At 40.4% G+C, this 17,387-nt stretch overlaps 1 protein-coding gene across 1 annotated transcript in view; it reads right to left on the bottom strand.

Moving 5' to 3' along the window:
- Window positions 1–969: 969 nt before the first annotated feature.
- The window catches only part of LPAR3 (lysophosphatidic acid receptor 3), an 83,829-nt gene continuing 67,411 nt past the window's right edge, over window positions 970–17,387 (bottom strand). Inside the window, exon 3 of the mRNA XM_007978118.3 lies at window positions 970–4,413. Coding sequence (XP_007976309.1) covers window positions 4,088–4,413 — 326 coding nt within the window. The 3' untranslated portion in view covers window positions 970–4,087. The remainder of the gene's footprint in view (window positions 4,414–17,387) is intronic.

Here is a 17,387-nt window from a genome sequence, read left to right as displayed (position 1 = left end):
CTGCCTCAGGCTCCCAAAGTGCTGGGATTACAGGCATGAGCCACCATGCTCAGCCTGCACTATCAACCTTTAACTCAGAAGTTATAGATAACATAACATTCTGAACCTCTAACAACTGCCATTAGTAGCTTACCATCTGTTAATTTAGGAGCGAGCACACCAGAAGGCACTGAAGAGAAGGGTGTAAAGGTAAAATATGGCATTAGGCCCCCAAAAAGAAAATAACCCACATGAACAGCATCGCCCATGGAATGTTTATGTATCTGTGAAAACTAGCCTTAAATTATGAATATTTTAAACCATGTGATGTGTTCAGGAAGGCATCCCTCACAAAAAAATGCAGCTTCCCTGACTTTAAACACTCTTCCTGTCTTTACACCCATGCCTGAAAGACAATGTGTAAAATTGGAAGGAGCCCTAGGGGTTTCCAATTTACCACCACATTTCGTGGTCCAGAAAGGGATATAATTCTCTGGTAAGTCTCCTAGAAGTCAGATCTGCTTTTGCCTGTTTTTAATTTCTTTTAGCATACGGTGAGATGCATCATCACGTGTTTTCACTCCAGGCGCTAACAGGGCCGGAGTTTGTCACTAAGTCACCTTCACGGGCATCTTCACAGGCCTCACCTTCATTATGTCTGCTCAACCAACTAAAAAAGAGAGCCAAGTAATCTTATTGCCCCCTTCCCAGAATGATTAGAGGATTAATGAGCTAAACAAAACACTCTCAAGCTCAGGAGAAACACTAGTCTACAAACACGGAGCATGGCAGGCTCTGTGGTCTGCGAGGGGTGACATCTGCAGATGAAGAGAACCGCACCCCCTGCAGCGCCTGGTGCCGCCGCGGCCAACTCCATCGGGGCCTTGGTCTTGGTCCATCCAACCAGGGCCGAGCGTGTGCTCCGCGTGCCGATGAAGCTGGGGCACCAGAATTTCTAAATTTTAATTAGTATTTATAAAAAGCATCAAGATGCTGAGTGTGAGGAAAATTAGGACTTTATTGGAGGCTTACATTTATTTCAAGGTTTGGTATTGTTTTTATTTGGAATTACATGAATGGGGGCAGGGTAGTGCGATCATCATTTCCGTGCTTAGGGCTTCTCAAGGTCACAAACTGGTTCCAGGTTTACTATTCACTTCAAAAAAATTCACCACAAAATTCAACAATTTATTTCCAAAGGATTACTTCTTTCCAAGCAAGATGTCTTCATGAAGTACTAAATTCTTTCACCAGTACAGATTTATCAGAACACCTTGGACAGTGCTACAAATCTAAGAAGAAAATTAAGTATCGTTTAGCTAGGGAGTAGCCTCTGCCTTGAGTCAAGGGCTGGTCTGACTAGGTCTAGATGAAATTTTCAGGACCACCATCTTGATGGCTTGTAGATAAGCTTGGATCCTAGAATCTGAGGACACACAAACACACAGAAAGGGTCAGGGTCTGTCAAGGGTCCTTGGTGAGCTCTGTGACCTGTGCCGCTCCTCATTTCTAAATATTCCCGACTTCCCTACTCTTGTGCCCTTGCTGAGGCGTGTGTGTGCATACAAACAAAACTATATATCTCTACCCTGAGTTTCCACACTTTGGACCCCCTCCAGACACCATTCTGAATATGACACTCTGCTGCAGGGTACTAAAAATGGTTCTTTCCTCAAAATAAAACCTTTAAAGATCCCTTAGTAGCTATTTGGGGACTGGAATTCAATTTCAATTCTCCACCCTTTGGCCAGCTATAGATTCAAAATGCTTACATAAAACATTGAGAGTATGTAGTTCATGGCAAATTTGATTTTTCTTCTGCAATAGAAATTTGTGCTGTAGTTACCACAAACTATATTTTTACTTAGAAAATACACAAAGCAATAATGCACCTCAACAAGAGAGAACAGATCTTTCAAAATTTTATTTTATAGGTAGCTTTGATAAAAGCTTCAGATAGACCCACATACTATACAGAGTTTGTGAAATCTATACTTTCAAATCATAATATTCTCTATTTTAGGCTATTATATTTAGAAGCATGACTTCTCAAATCCTTTTATTACAAGTAGTTCTTGCACATAAATGTTATATCACAATAGCAAAAAAAAATGTAAACTTCTTTTGCAAACTACATAAATACTATAATATCTGTCTTGAAGTTATTCTCATTTTAAATCAGAATACACTCAATATTTTACATAGAAAACTCTGGTTGGTAGCCTATGTGTATGAAACATTATTTTTTCTCTCTTACTGACTTGTCTTTCATGTTGCCTACTTACGTCTCTAAAGGAGAAAAATTCAAAATAGAACCCAGATCAAAATTTAGTTGACATGTAAGCCAGATACCAGAAAGATGCCATTAACCTTGGGAAAAATAAGAGATATAAAATTATTCTACATGCTAAATCCAACATGCCACCAGTTTGTATGGAGGTAACTGAAGATAAGGACTGGAGTCAAGCTCATATTTCATTCTATGTGGAAGGGATTCAGCCTGCTTATCAATACAGCTTTTACTCTGATGTATAGAAACATCTGTTTTCAAACGAACACCTCTTTCTCTTTTCTTGTACAGCACAACAGATCATTGCTACAGCTCTAGTCCTAGAGTGGAAAGTCTAGGTGGCCTGTGAATTGATTTCACCTTCGCTGTCCTTCAAGTCTTTAAATGCAAAGTGAAGTTGTTTAAATACACACATGCACTCCCTGACATTCTCTTTTTTTTTTTTTTGAGACAGAGTCTCGCTCTGTCACCCAGACTAGAGTGCAGAGATGCGATCTTGGCTCACTCTGCAACCTCCACCTCCCGAGTTCAAGTGATTCTTGTGCCTCAGCTTCCCAAGTAGTTGGTACTACAGGCATGTGCCACCATGCCTGGCTAGTTTTTTGTATTTTTAGTAAAGATGTGGTTTCACCACGTTGCCCAGGCTGGCCTCAAGTGATCCACCTGCCTCAGCCTCCCAAAGTGCTGGGATTACAGGCATGAGCCAGCGTGCCTGACCTCTCTCCTTGATTCTTCACACTGTTCTTTGGTCCTCTTATTCCTCTGCCTCTTTGCTGGGTTTTCTCTACCTGCTCCTTAAACATTGGTGTTCTCTTGGCTTCTTTTTCTCTTACGGCAGGAGTATCAGCTGGATGTTTCATAGGCACTTCAAACTTCACATTCTCTTCTCCTTGTTTTCTGCATTAAACCCTTTACTAGCTCTCCACTGTTTTTCACCATCATGAGGGAAAACGAGAAATAATGCGGGCTGGTGGGAGGCAGTCTGGGGCGGTAATCCTGTATCTGAAATACTCCAGGGATCCATGTTTCTTTCAATAGTCAGACTAAGCATTCCCCAATCCCATCCCCAGATATCTTTGAATAAAATCAATAAAAATCAGCAAAAACAGGAAAAAAAAAATATATATATATATACACACACACACACATGCATATATACACACATGCATGGAGGACCATACCAAGGTCTTTTTCAGATCAAAAAGGGTTTTCATATTGACCTTTTTTGTTACTTTTAAGTAAGTATTTTTCCTCAGAATATTCCTTTAGTTAAAAATCGGGTTTAATCTGGAGCTCTTACGTAGATTTTTCTTTGATTCCTACTGAACACCTACCTACTGGCCATGGTTTCTTTGAGGAAAAAAATACCATTGCTGAAGCATTTCTAAACATTGTTAATGCATGCAGAAAGGACTACATGGACTTTCCAAGCAGCTATATAAGGCGGCTCAAGTAACATTATTATTTATTTTGGTCTAAGCCCTTTCATAGCATCCTTTTAAAATACAAAGAGAATGGCTACGAAATGGTGCCAGAACCCAGAAGGCCCAGCCGGACTGACAGGAGCTCTGAGCAGTTCACAGGACAAGTAGGGACCCGCCGTACCTCTCCCGTTTCTGTGCTTTCTCTAAATGCACCAGGTCCTCTCTTTACTGCCCATGCTTTTAAACTATGAAAAACAAATTTTAAAAGAAATCTAGCAGTGATTAATGGAGACCTCAGATAACATTGTAAATGGGCTTTGTTAAGAGACAGGTAACCATTCTTAACAGCTCTTTTCCCAGAGGAGGCCTGGGTGGGCAGAGAGGCGTCCAGAGTTTAGGAACTGCTTTTATTGCAGACTGTGCCTTGGCTAATACTATCCTCTATGTACTGGCTGCCTGTGTCACTCCTGCTGAGGACCGTGGAGGGGACGCGAGAGGGACGCCTCTCTGGGTTCTCCTGAGAGAAGCAGCAGATCATCTTCTTCATGGTGCCGTACATGTCCTCGTCCTTGTAGGAGTAGATGATGGGGTTCATGACGGAGTTAAGCAGCGCCAGCAGCAGGAACCACCTTTTCACGTGCTGCACACCACACTGCCTGCAATTCAGGCCATCGAGGAGCAGAACCACCAGGCCTGGGGTCCAGCACACCACGAATGCCCCTGCAAGGAGAGAAGAGGAAGCAACAGACGCTCAGACCTTAGGGTGCTTATTCAGGTTTTCTTCTCTCCCAGCCTTCAGTCAGTGGCATCAAAGGGCCCTCATGATGTGTTCTGACAACTGCAAGGCAAACTTCCACCTACCATCTGAGCATTTGAGACCTGCCCTTGGTACAGGCAAATAGCTGGCAACCTCCTTTACTATCAGTCACATTTATTTCACTTTCTTTTCTGCTTACCCAGGTCTTGTGATTATGAGAGGCTCACATTTACATTCTGCTTAGGAGACACTGCACGTGCATGATCTCCATTAGTTCTCTGAACCACACTGGGAGGCTGTTGCACTCATTACCCACATTGGACAGACAAGAAAACCAAGGCCCAATTCTAGGGGGAGATGAGGGGAGAACTCTCTGACTCCAGGGCTCCCACACTTCACCCTACATTCTGCTGTTCTAGAAATCAGATTTTCTAAATGTGCACTTGAAAATAAGACACAATGAGTCTATGACATCCTCCTAGTGGTTTAACTAAGTCATCTACTCATAAATTTCATTCTTCATAAATTCATGTGGATGCTTAGTAAGCACTACATTCTTTTTGATATATTCATGGGCCATCTGCATAATCGTCTGCTCTACATTTAGATTTTTTGGTCAGAAATAAATCTTTCATGATGAGATAGTTAAAAATCTACTTTTTAGACTCTGTAATTGAACATGAACAGTAGTCTGTTCTGAGTCTCTAGCCACAGGATCATACTTACCTTATGTCTAAATTTCATGATATTTTTCTCCTATAAGACATGGATCTACTGTTTCCCTACTATTATCATAACCTCAGATAGCAATAATGACTAATCTTTATACAGCACTTATATAAGCGAGGCACTGGGGCAAATGCGTTCATTGATTAACTCACAGGACCACACTATGACATTGGCATTATTATTATCCCCAGGAAACTGAGGCACAAGAGAAGTTAAGTAACTTGTCTATGATCAAATAACTCTTAAGAGACACGATTTTGAACAGAGGCCATCTTTCTCCATAGGCTGTGCTCTGGGCCACTATATGACCCGCCTCTATAGTATGATGTGGTTGCTTTTGTCGAACGTCCTTGTCATCTAAATGCACTTGCTTGTCCATTCATAAATATTCATCTGAAGCTTACAATGTGCCAGAAGCTGTACTAGACAGTGAGTGAGGTGAAGGCCATGCACTCAGGGAGCTAAAATACTAACAGAGGAGACGACAAACAAGCAAGTCTATAGATGATATCACCAACTACTCTCCTGGTTAGAATTAGTTCTGCACAGCATTTCTCTTGTTGCTTTATCTTCCTTCTAAGAGATATAATACTAAGCAGGGTAAGTCAAGGATTATAGAGAGGCAGTGTAAGGGAGGGAACAGGCACGAGCTTTGGGGTCAGACACATATGCACAGCTCAACCTATGAGCGACCCGAATTATGGGAATTACTTCACTTTTCTCAGCCTCCATTCCCTCCTTTATATAATAAAGCTAATAAACCCAACCATGTGAGGCGGTGGTTGTGAGGATCAGAGGTCACAGAAAGTGGTACCCAACACTGTGGTGGGTTCACTAAGCAGCAGTTATCATGAGGTGCTTTGTTTCCACAAAAAATATCTATAGGTTTAGTAGCTAGCAGGGGGGTTGAATTCCTTATTTCATAATTACAGTTCAGCAGTGGTTCCCTTTTCTTTCCACCCTGTATTATTATTTTTGGTCTGGCTGATATATGTGAATAAAGAACTGGACTTGGAGATAAGAGATCAGAGATTTGGGTCCTAATTCTTCACTCACTGTACAACTCTGGGAGACCCATGTCATCGCCCTGGGCTCGGCTTCCTCAGCTGTAAACTAAGGACTGACTTTAGGCTAGGTGTGAGTTTTTCTAGTGGTGGGGCAGAACTCGTTAGTGGGTGTGCAATCAATGTGACAGGTTCAGACTGGTGTTTTGTTTTATTCAGACTGGCTTGAAACAAATGAAAGAATTGGATGGGAAGCCAAGTTTGGAACTACCAGCTTGAGAATTCATTTTAGTAAGTTTTTAGCCATACCACCTGATAATTGTGTCTGAGAAACAAGTCAAATTTGTTTGAGTTTTATGGAGAGTTAAAAGTCATAGTTTCACAGAATTCAGCAGTTTCCTACTTGGATAAGAGTTCGGAAGCAGCTTAGCCCTATCTTCATTTATAGGAAAAAGGCCTTCCCTTCGTACATCTCAGGACAATCCAGGCAAAGGAAATGCCCTGGTCAAGGGAGGCTCTTCACCTGCTGAACAATGGTTGCTTCTCTCAAATGCCTTCATTTAGGCCGGGCGCAGTGGCTCACACTTATAATTCCAGCACTTTGGGAGGCTGAGGTGGGTGGATCACCCAGGTCAGGAGTTTGAGAACAGCCTGGCCAACATGGTGAAATTGTGTCTCTACTAAAATGTAAAAATTAGCCAGGTGTGGTGGCAGGTGCCTGTAGTCCCAGCTGCCTGGAAGGCTGAGGCAGGAGGATCGTTTGAACCCAGGAGGCAGAAGTTGCAGTGAGCCAAGATCATGCCACTGCACTCCAGTCTGGGCAATAGAGCAAGACTCCATCTCCAAAAAACTATAAACTAAAAAAATATATAAATACCTTCATTTACTTGAAAAGAAGGATTGCATCCAAACTCTGCCTGTTATACTCTTCCATTTGTTTTGTGTGATCTTCTGCAATAGCCCAGGAAAAGTCTGTGCTTTCTCTATGTGATGCCCTTCAGGTTTTTGAAGACAGTTAATGCTTCGTGTCTTTCTTTAGCCTTTTCTCCAGGAGACACATACATAATTTTATCTACTGGTTCCCAGATGGATACCTCTGGACTCATTCATATTTGTTAATGCCGAGATTTTTTTTTTTTTAAAAGTAATCTGGGCTTCACACAAACTCTTCTTTGAACCCTGCTGGTTCCCAGCAGTCATAGTCTGAGCACTGAGGCTAAATACTCAAAAGACATTCCTTTTAGTTTTTTCTTACGGAATTTGCGCAGACTGGTAGGCAACTGACTGATAAATATTTTCCAGGATTTATCACGCGCACACACACACACACACACACACGCACGCCCTCCCCTCACTTTTAAGCATTAGTCCAGTTACCTGTTTGAACGTTCCTGACATCTCCACATTCTCTATGAATTCTCCAAGACTACAGAGCTCAGGGTGTGGGGGTGTGTGGGGAGGTCTTATATTTAACTGCTGACATAGAGCAAAACCCCCCAAAGAATGAACTGTTGGATAAACTGTGCATCTCTTTCGAGATGTGTTTGGAGAGAGATCTTGGCCTCCAGATGGAGGAGACTTAGAACAACTGTGTTTCCCAGGGTCACTGCCGGGGAGCATCAGCTCAAGGCAACATCTCTGAAGCACCTGTTCTCTAGTTTAGCTATCTAGTATGTTTGGGCTGTTCTGTCAAAGAAGATTTGCCTTTGTTCTTCACTGGAAACAGTATAAACATAAGATCGGCAAGTTTTTATTTCTCTTCTGATACCACGGCCAGCTGATCAGCCAATATTTTTGCTGGATTCCTTCCCTCCTTCCTCCTCCATCCCTCCCTCCCTTTCTTCCTTTCCTTGCCACAAAAAAAAAAAAAAAAAAAAAAAAAAAAAAAAAAAAAAAAATTCTTTCCTTTAACAAACCAAAGAATGATGTAATTGTGATATATGCAGCTTCATGGTCAGACACGACATACTACGGAGGAGCCCTTAAGTCCAGAGGTACCCTCCTACCTCTCCTTCACTCTCTTTAGTAATAAGATGCTTTATGGCCCACAGTCGAGCAGCCTAGCATAAAGACAGGAACATGGCTCTGGTGCCAGGCTGCCTGGGTTCAAATCCTGGCTCTTCCACTGATCAGTTGTGTGCCTTTGACCACATCACCTAACTTATCTGTGCTGCAGTTACCTCAGGTTTAAAATGAGGGCAGTATTAGTACCATTCCCAAGGGATTTATAAAAATCAAATGGATTGATTCATATACAATGATTAAAACAGCACCTGACACAAAATCATTGCTCAATAAAAAGTTTATAAGGTTTTAACTGAATGAATTATTTTAGGTAATTCAATGAAAAGGGAAAATATGTAGAATTACCATATGACAAACAGCATCAATGTGAAGACTTATTTGGAGTGTTGGGTCACGTAATTAATTCAAAACAGAGTTTTGTGCTGGGGAGAAAACTTTCATGATAAAAAAATCACATCATTAAAAAATTTAAAAATCACATTAAAAAAAATCACAACTAATAATATGAGAGTGGGGTTTTAGGAAAACATTGGCAATTTATTTTTATCCTTTTTTGAGTGTGCGTGTGTGCGATGCACACTTGCAAGGGGGTTGTACTCTATTATTCAAATAAAACTACAAAAAAAAATTGTGAACTTTAAAAAACAACGCTTAAAAGAATAAAAAATAAGAATACTTGTTTATTTACCACCCAAGTTAAAGAACTTAAAGAAACTTAAAAGAACACTGTTGTATCTTTAGAGCGTCCTGGGTGCCCACCCCAGTGGCCCTCTCTCCTGCTGAGATAAACGTATCATACATTTTGGGCTAATCATCTTCTTGCTTTTTCTCATGGTTTTCCAATATACGGATGTAATGTTAGACATCCTATTGTTTAGATTGATCTGTTTTTCAACTGTACCATGATTTACATTGATTTTGGTTATCAATGCATTGGAATTCACTTCTAACATCTTATTTTGTTATTTGTTTCATTTTTTCTATGTTTCGTTTTTTTCCCCCTCTTTTTTTGTATTGAGATATTTTCTTTTTCATTTCCTTTGGTTTCATTTTCCCCCTTCCATTGGTTTGGAAGTTATAGACTCTATTACATTTTGACTTACATGTTTAACAAAGTATAAAGTTGGCCAGTGTTTGTCCTTCCTTCCCGTCAACATAAGGACCTTGGAACACTGCCACCTGGAGTTTTTGGAATTATACAATTTCATATAGAAAGGACTCTTCACATCGAAGTTGGTAGTCATAGCTTTTAATGTCTGGCTTGCTTAGTTTTTCTCTCTTGACAACACAGTAACCCTCTCTCGGGAATAGCAGAGAGAATAAAAGTGTTACTCTGTTATGGGAAATACAGATCACTGCAGCTGGATGGGGCCTTAAAGATTACTAGTGTTTTTCAAACTTTTGACCAAGCCAAATGGAAAAGGAAGGAACTTTTAAAATAATGCATATTCCCTGGTCCCACATCAGACCCAATAGTCAGAATCTCTGGGGTGGGACACAGAAATCTGCAGGACTAAAAAGTTCCCTGGGGGTGATCATGATGCACAGCCAGTTTTGTAACCTATTTCCCCATGCTGACCCACAATGGTTTAATCAAGCTGACTCCATAAGCAAAACCGTAGATGCCATATAGACTTAGCAAAAAGCTATGGAAAAGAGAGAGGGAGCAGAGTTTTTTCAAATGAGAAAATAAGCATCTCTACAGATGAATAGCTTCAACTTGTACTTGGGAAAATATTTGAGCACACACGCAAAAACAAATATACAAAGAGTGGCAGCAAAAGTAGTCTATAGGCAAGGCATCCACAGTCCTACTCTGCTGCTCTTTGGCTCGCCGTGCCAGGAATGCCTTCTCACTTCCTAATCTGAGGCCTGCTTTTCTTTCTAAGCTTAGTGCATACTCTGCCTTCTCCGCTGGAGCTCTCCCATCTCTCCCACCACAGTGTCCATTTCCTCCTCTCAACTCCTGTAGCACTTTCTACCTATAGCATTCACGTGGCACTGGGCACATTACCTGCTTAATTCCTCTCTAGCATTTCCTGAGAGCTCTGGGTCAGGCAGTGTGCTCAGGGCTTTACATGCACTTCCCCTGTAAATCTCACAGTCCTACAAAGTTGCTACTTTTATTATTATCCTAGACTAACATACAATAAATCTGAAGTTTAGAGTAGCTCAACAGTTTGTCCTAGGTGCACAAGCCAAAAAATAGAAGTTATCATTTGAACTCAGGCCTGACTTCCCCATGCAAACTCTTGAGCACTGAACTATACTAGAGGTAGTTTTTAATACATATGTGTTGTGTCTCAGGTGTGTTCTAAGCTCCCTAAGCATGTACACTGTGCCTCATGTGCTTGTATTCTTAGAACTAAGTATCGAGCCCCACACTCAGTAGCACAGGAGATGAGCCAGATGAATGTGACTGAAATTTATTAATCCCTTCAGGGATTAACAGGGACAGAACCTGGACCTGACGACTCTAACTCCTGTTAATGAGGGTCTCAGTCGAAGTGACACTCAGTTGAGCTGGTGCTAAAGGGCAAGAATGACTGTGCTCTGGTGAGAAACAGCGTGATGCATCTGGGCAATTCCAAGTGGTTCAGGATGGTTTTAACCCAGGAAGATGATTGAGGAAGTAAGATAAAGTCTGAGAGGTGAACACAGGGCTAGATTCAGAAGGGCCCTGTGTGTAATAATCAAGAGTTTGGATTTATTAGAGATCAGACAGTAATAAGCCTTTTTCAACCAGGATTTCATGCAGAAAATAAAGTCTGAATGCCCTTAGGCACCCATTGTATGTAATAAACTAACTTCTAAACATCTAGAATGATGTGAGTTATGTACCACCCTTGAAAAGATTAAGAAAATATTTCTGTGTTCCACGGTTCATAAAGGAACCCCATTGAGAAAGTCTAGATCAAAGTTTTTCCAGACAAAGTAGCAATTCAGTGGGTTGTGAAGTCAATTTAGTGAGTTGCAACCAGCAATTTTTTTAAAAAATGAAATAGAATCAGAAAACATCAGAGTGCATCAAGTATAGTAAGGGCATGTTTCATAAAACTTGTTTCAATTACACAGAAAAATAAGTGTGTGAACTGGGCTGTGATACAAAATGTACACTATTTCTTACTGTGGGTCCTGAATTTTTTTTTTTTTAAAGTTTGAAATCCACTTCAATACATCAGTGGTTTTCAAACCACTTTTATTTTTTTAAAGTAGAGGAATACTTTTCCTAAAGGAAATATCTTGTTAAACTTCAAAATCAGAGCTGCTCTGACTAAAGAAAGAGATGGAGGAGGAGGTGTTGACTAAAGCCCTGCGTAGCAGAATGGGCTCTCATCTTCATACTCCAAACACCCTCTCCCCATACACGTCCGCACACCGAGGCTCCTCTGAGGGACTCTTGGCAACTCTACTGACCACTACTTTAAAAACACTGTTATAGAATGGTAGTTCTTTGAAGATTTTGAATCAGGGATGTGAACAAATATTGTATTTTAGAGTAAACCTTTATCTGAGTGCTCGGGACAGACTAGAGGTATTTGTGGAACTAGAAGTCAGTTCCAATCTGCATCAGAATCATCTGAGCTGCCTGCTTAAAATTCTGATTTCTTAAAACCTAGTCCTGCCAAATGAGAAAGTGAGGAAGGTGTGATCTAAGCACCTCCATGTTAGCCATCTCCCTGGGGAATGCTTTTGCATAGTAAAGTTTGAATACTGCTGGCCTACGAAGGGAGAGTCATATGAAGACTAGCTAAAATCCAGGTTAAACTATCAGGATAACCCAAATGTCCATCAGTGACAGACTGGATTAAGAAAATGTGGCACATATACACCATGGAATACTATGCAGCCATGAAAAAGGATGAGTTTGTGTCCTTTGTAGGGACATGGATGCAGCTGGAAACCATCATTCTCAGCAAACTATCGCAAGAACAGAAAACCAAACACTGCATGTTCTCACTCATAGGTGGGAACTGAACAATGAGATCACTTGGACTTGGGAAGGGGAACATCACACACTGGGGCCTTTTATGGGGAGAGGGGCGGGGGAAGGGATTGCATTGGGAGTTATACCTGATGTAAAGGACGAGTTGATGGGTGCTGACGAGTTGATGGGTGCAGCACACCAACATGGCACAAGTATACATATGTAACAAGCCTGCACATTTATGCACATGCACCCTAGAACTTAAAGTATAATAATAAAAAAAAAGAAAGAAAAAAAAAATCCACCAAGAAAAAAAAAAAAAAAAGAAAAAGCAATGCTTGTAGAGATGGTCAGAGAAGTTGTAAGGGGGAAGGAAATGTGAGACCTGATGAATATTTGGGCCTAGGAAGTGAGGGGAGGAAAGACTCCAGGGTGAGTGGGTAGCATGTGGCTATGATAACTAAGCAGGGAGACAGGAGGGACAGGTTTAAGAGGAGGAGACAGTGTTCAGTTTTAGGCGTCGGGCACTTAGAACGTCTGTGGCTTCTCCGGTTGGAGATGTGTAGAAGGCAGCCAGGAGCGTGGGCCAGAACTCTGAGAGCTCCAAACTGAAATGCTGATTTGGGAGTCATCAGCAGTAGGTGGCAACTGAGGCAAATGTCCTTCTATTAACAAATATTTACGAAGCAATTACCTGCCATGTGCCAGTGAATGCCTTTATGATGACTAAGTTTGTATAACAAACCTATTTCCTTCTGTAGCCAAGTGACAGGTCAGTTATATTGATAAGAAGCAATTTTTTTTTTATTTTAATGATGCTCTACATTCCTTCAGTACCCGTTTAAGAGACTCACTAATAGTTCAATTAGACTATAAATAAGCTTTCCTCTAGTAATTAAATAAACCAGTTTGAGAGCTGTACTCAAAAATCAATAACATGAGTTCAATGTTAAAGTTTAGTGAATAGTATGCTAGAATATTCAATTACAGCACTGAGATGATGATTGCAATTTAAGGTAATCAGAAACATCAAATTAAGGAATGTCTAACACTTTGGAAGGTACAATTATATTGGTGACAAGCGAAGTAAAAGATCTTGCAAAGTCCCTAGTCAACATTATTGTTTAGATACTCGATAACAACCCCCACACTCAAATTTGGAAGTTCACAAAACACCTCAAACAGTACCTTGGTTAATACCTCATCGCCACATTATAGGAAATAAGAAGGGAGAGCACCCTCCCGTCAGAAAAGCACCCTCCACTGGAACGTATTTCAGATGGTTCAGCATTCCTGGGGTTTTGCTGATGGACAAGGTCTCAGTTTACACAAGGCCTGTTCAACACTCAAACTTTTCCATTCCTTCTATTTAGACTTGTAGCCATATTTCCATCTGTTTAAAAATTCACACAGGCAGTTAATCAAAGAATGTTGACGTATGAGTGGCACACAAATAAAACATCCATAACGATAAAAACAATCACGCAGAATACTCTCACTTTGCCACATGGACTACTAATTTCATCAAAAGGGAGGATATACTTTAAATCTGTTCACTCTCTTATTCTTTGTTTTTAGTCTAGGAAAAAGCAGCAGGGCACAAGCAATAATACTAACCTAGTAAGCCGCAGGGCCATCTGATTTACTAAAATAGAAAATTATAACTCTACATAAAAGTCAGGTTTGCGGACCTCATCCTAGGGAGGCATTCTTCTTATTTGAAAAGGAATTGTTAAAGTAGAATTTCAAAGTAAGCATCTACTTTTGGTTAGAAGCATTATAATGTATAAGTCACATATTAACAGAATATTCAAGTGAAAATGCTCTTACGACATTAAAGAATTTGATTAACAATTTAAAAATAACACTTTCAGATGTGGTATGCAGTCCAATTCACATTCATTTACCCACAGCATTTCAGAAGTCCAAAACTCAGAAAATAGATTGCCACATATGTGAAAGGAATGAAAATATATACTTTTAGTAAATCTGACTTACATTTTTATTGTAGAAAAAAGGACACTAAGATGCCTCAAATTGATGATGAGCAGTTAAACATTCCATAAATGATTCATTTAACACTATTGTTTCTACTGTTGGATATTTTGACTCTAACAACTGGTTTCAGATACTTGTTTTAAACTTGTGGCCAGTTTTCCAGCTTTGAAAACTGAAAATCTTGATACCAAGGGCAATAAAAGATAAAATTTAAAGCAGAGGCATACCAGCTAGAACCACTGCCTAGACCTAATTCTAGTGTTTAACTACAGGCAACAGCTGGAAGTCATAAACCGTGTAAGAAAACACCATCTCCACCTCCAGATTCCACTTTAAGTGTTATGTGTTCTAAACAGCAATGCCTCAGTACTTCACTAGCTATTATATCAAGGGCTCTGTGGCAGCTAAAAAAGGTGAGGTCAGCTGTGTGTACTGACAGAGTAGCAGCTATTGGCCTGCTATAATCTTAAAGAATGACAAATCCCAACTAACCTTCCCAAGGATTGGACATTCTTCCTGCTGAAGTCACTCCTTTGGATTCAGAAGTCCTCTGTTGCAACTCACCTAGAAATGCTAACATATTAGGCTATGGGCATGTAATATTTAATCACATAAACTGTCATTAGTACAGAACAGGGCCCTGGGGGAATGTATAAGAGACATCTCTGATGGGGTTGAAACATTGTGAAAGGACTACAGCATTGGACATTGCACAAGAACCTTGACCTACCTAGGACACAAGATTCTGGACATAACAGATGGCACAAAAATCATTCGGAGTTCAGAGGAAAGGAGTATGAATGAAGTGGCAGGCACTGGGGGAGTGACTGAAACCATGCTGCCTTACAGAGAGATGGGCCTGGAAGAACTATAGCATGGTACAGCTCAGGAATGACATGGTCCTGACACAGGCTACCACTTTCCATCCTCCACTCATGGTTAATAAACCATGACACTATTTGTTTCTGGGCTCAGATACGGCCTAGAATCTCTTGCAGCACAATGCTCCAAGCAGTCTCTGGCAATCAAATAGAATCAGCCTTGAAATGAAACCTACTTATCCCCATTAGAGTAAAATGAGCATAGGGTTGAACTCAAGCAGATCCTGAGTTGAAATCCTGGTTATGACTAAGGGCAAATCAGATCACCTTCCTGGGCCTCCATTTCTTAGCTATGGAATGAGCATGATGATACGACCCAATAGGATTTTTGTGAAAATTTAATGAGATAATACGTGGAAAGTGTCCAACACAGAAAGCACTCAGAAAATATTAGTTCTGACTACCCAGACAGTGTTGGTTACTTCCTCTGCTGTCCTTCTTAGGCAACCTATAAGCAGATCTGGGAGAGTGTTTCAGTTGCTGCTGTGTGCCCACACGTGTGTGCACACACAATTTCTCACACTCTGCCCTGTGTCTGTATCCATCTGGCTGTCCTGCTGGACTGAGACCCTCGGGGGAGATCTCTTTTGTGTCTTATTCAACTTAGATTACCCAGTGCTTAGCCAAATGCCACACACCTAGTGGTGCTTAATAAATGTTTGCTGAATGAAGGAGTAAGGAGTCTTGATTCAAGTCCAGATCCTGGACTACAGTGTGAGTTTTAAAAGGCCATTCTATTTCTCTGCTCCCAGTATCTCCATCTATATGTTACCGGGATTGGACGAGAATGCCCTGTAAGGGTCCTGTCTGCTGTTACATTTGATGGTTGTGGGATTCTCTCATAGCTTCCTTTAGTCACAGCCAACATGCAGTGCTAGGAACTAAGGAGAAAGGCAAACATGGATGCTCTGCATTGTGCAATGTGAGAGAATCTTGTGGTGAAACTTAAGACACCTGTCACCTGACTCCAGCAAAAACTGGGATCTTGATGGAGTACAGGAATGCTCTCAGATATTCAACATCTAACACGCAATGGGCATTTGTTAAGTGTCAGGCACTGTGCTCATCGCTGGGAATAGCAAGATAAGAGACAGAGGACTAAATGATTCCAGGCAAGATTTACCCAAGATGATGTAAGGGCACACTGCCTACCTGTCTTCACAAGGGCTGAATTTAATGTTCTCTGCAAGACCACCATGTTCTGTGTTTTTAAATGGACAGGAATGTTAAGAATCCCTCTGGTTGGGCATTATGGATAAAGGTGATGCAAAGGGGCTCACTGAACATCCGCTCTTTCTCCAGGTCTCCAGGAATGTACTTTATCTCTCTGCTCTTCTATTCTAGTCACAAATCTATGAGAGCTACACCATGTTTCTAAGCTCCCTCTGTTTAAAAATGCACCATTAAACAAAATGTTGCCAGGTTTGATGATGACGGTAAGAGGTTCCTAACTCAAACAGAGAAAGGCCCAGGAGGCAGGGCCTACTAGCCTGTCTTGGTCACCAATATGGTGGGCAAACCCTGAGGATCTCATTCCCCGCTTACTGTGGGTACTCAGAAAATCTGACAATGAACAAAAGAACAAATGTATAAACAATATTCCAAAGTTACAGAGCAATCACACTAAGTACTAATGAACCCTTCAGGCTATTTAAATGATGTGAAAACCAGTATAAAAATACCATATGGACATGACTTTCCTGAGTGTAAGGTCTTGCTGGGTGTGCACTAGAAAATATAATGATAACGGTGCCTTGTGGAGTTGTGCAGTGTGAAGAAACGTCACTATTCTAGAGTTCAAGAGTTATTTTACATATATTTTTGAATTATGTAAAATAGCAACATATAATATGTATTATAGGTCAGTAGCGCTCAACAGCTATATCTTAAATAAAGGATAGATGTGATTTGTATAGATAGTCTGAAGAATTTCAGTCATTTCATCATGCTAGTATTTGTCATTTTTGATGAAATCATATCAGAAAAATTCAAAAAGAACTTTAAGTTTTGAGGTCACAGATACTCTGGAAATACTATAGGTTTTCAAGATTATGTTTCCTTTCTAGCTGACATTTTCTTTGAATGGTTGCCAGGGTTTTTTTTTTTTTTTTTAATCTTAAATTTAGTAAACTGTAAAATATTTAGGTCTTTACATTTAGTAAACTCAGCTACATTTAGGAATTTTATAATGCAGCTAACACCCCTGAAAATCATGATTCATCCAAACAGTGGCATACTATGCAGCTATTGAAAATAATAATATCGACATGAAAGATGTTTATTATATATCATTTTTAACCAAAAAAAGTTCCAAAACACTATGCATAGTATGATTCCATTCTGACTACATTAATTAATTCATTAAATAAACT

Source organism: Chlorocebus sabaeus, chromosome 20, assembly GCF_047675955.1.
Source record: "Chlorocebus sabaeus isolate Y175 chromosome 20, mChlSab1.0.hap1, whole genome shotgun sequence".
Lineage (NCBI taxonomy): Eukaryota > Metazoa > Chordata > Mammalia > Primates > Cercopithecidae > Chlorocebus > Chlorocebus sabaeus.
The sequence above is the reverse complement of the archived record's forward strand: the minus strand, read 5'-3'. Positions and strand labels throughout refer to the sequence as shown.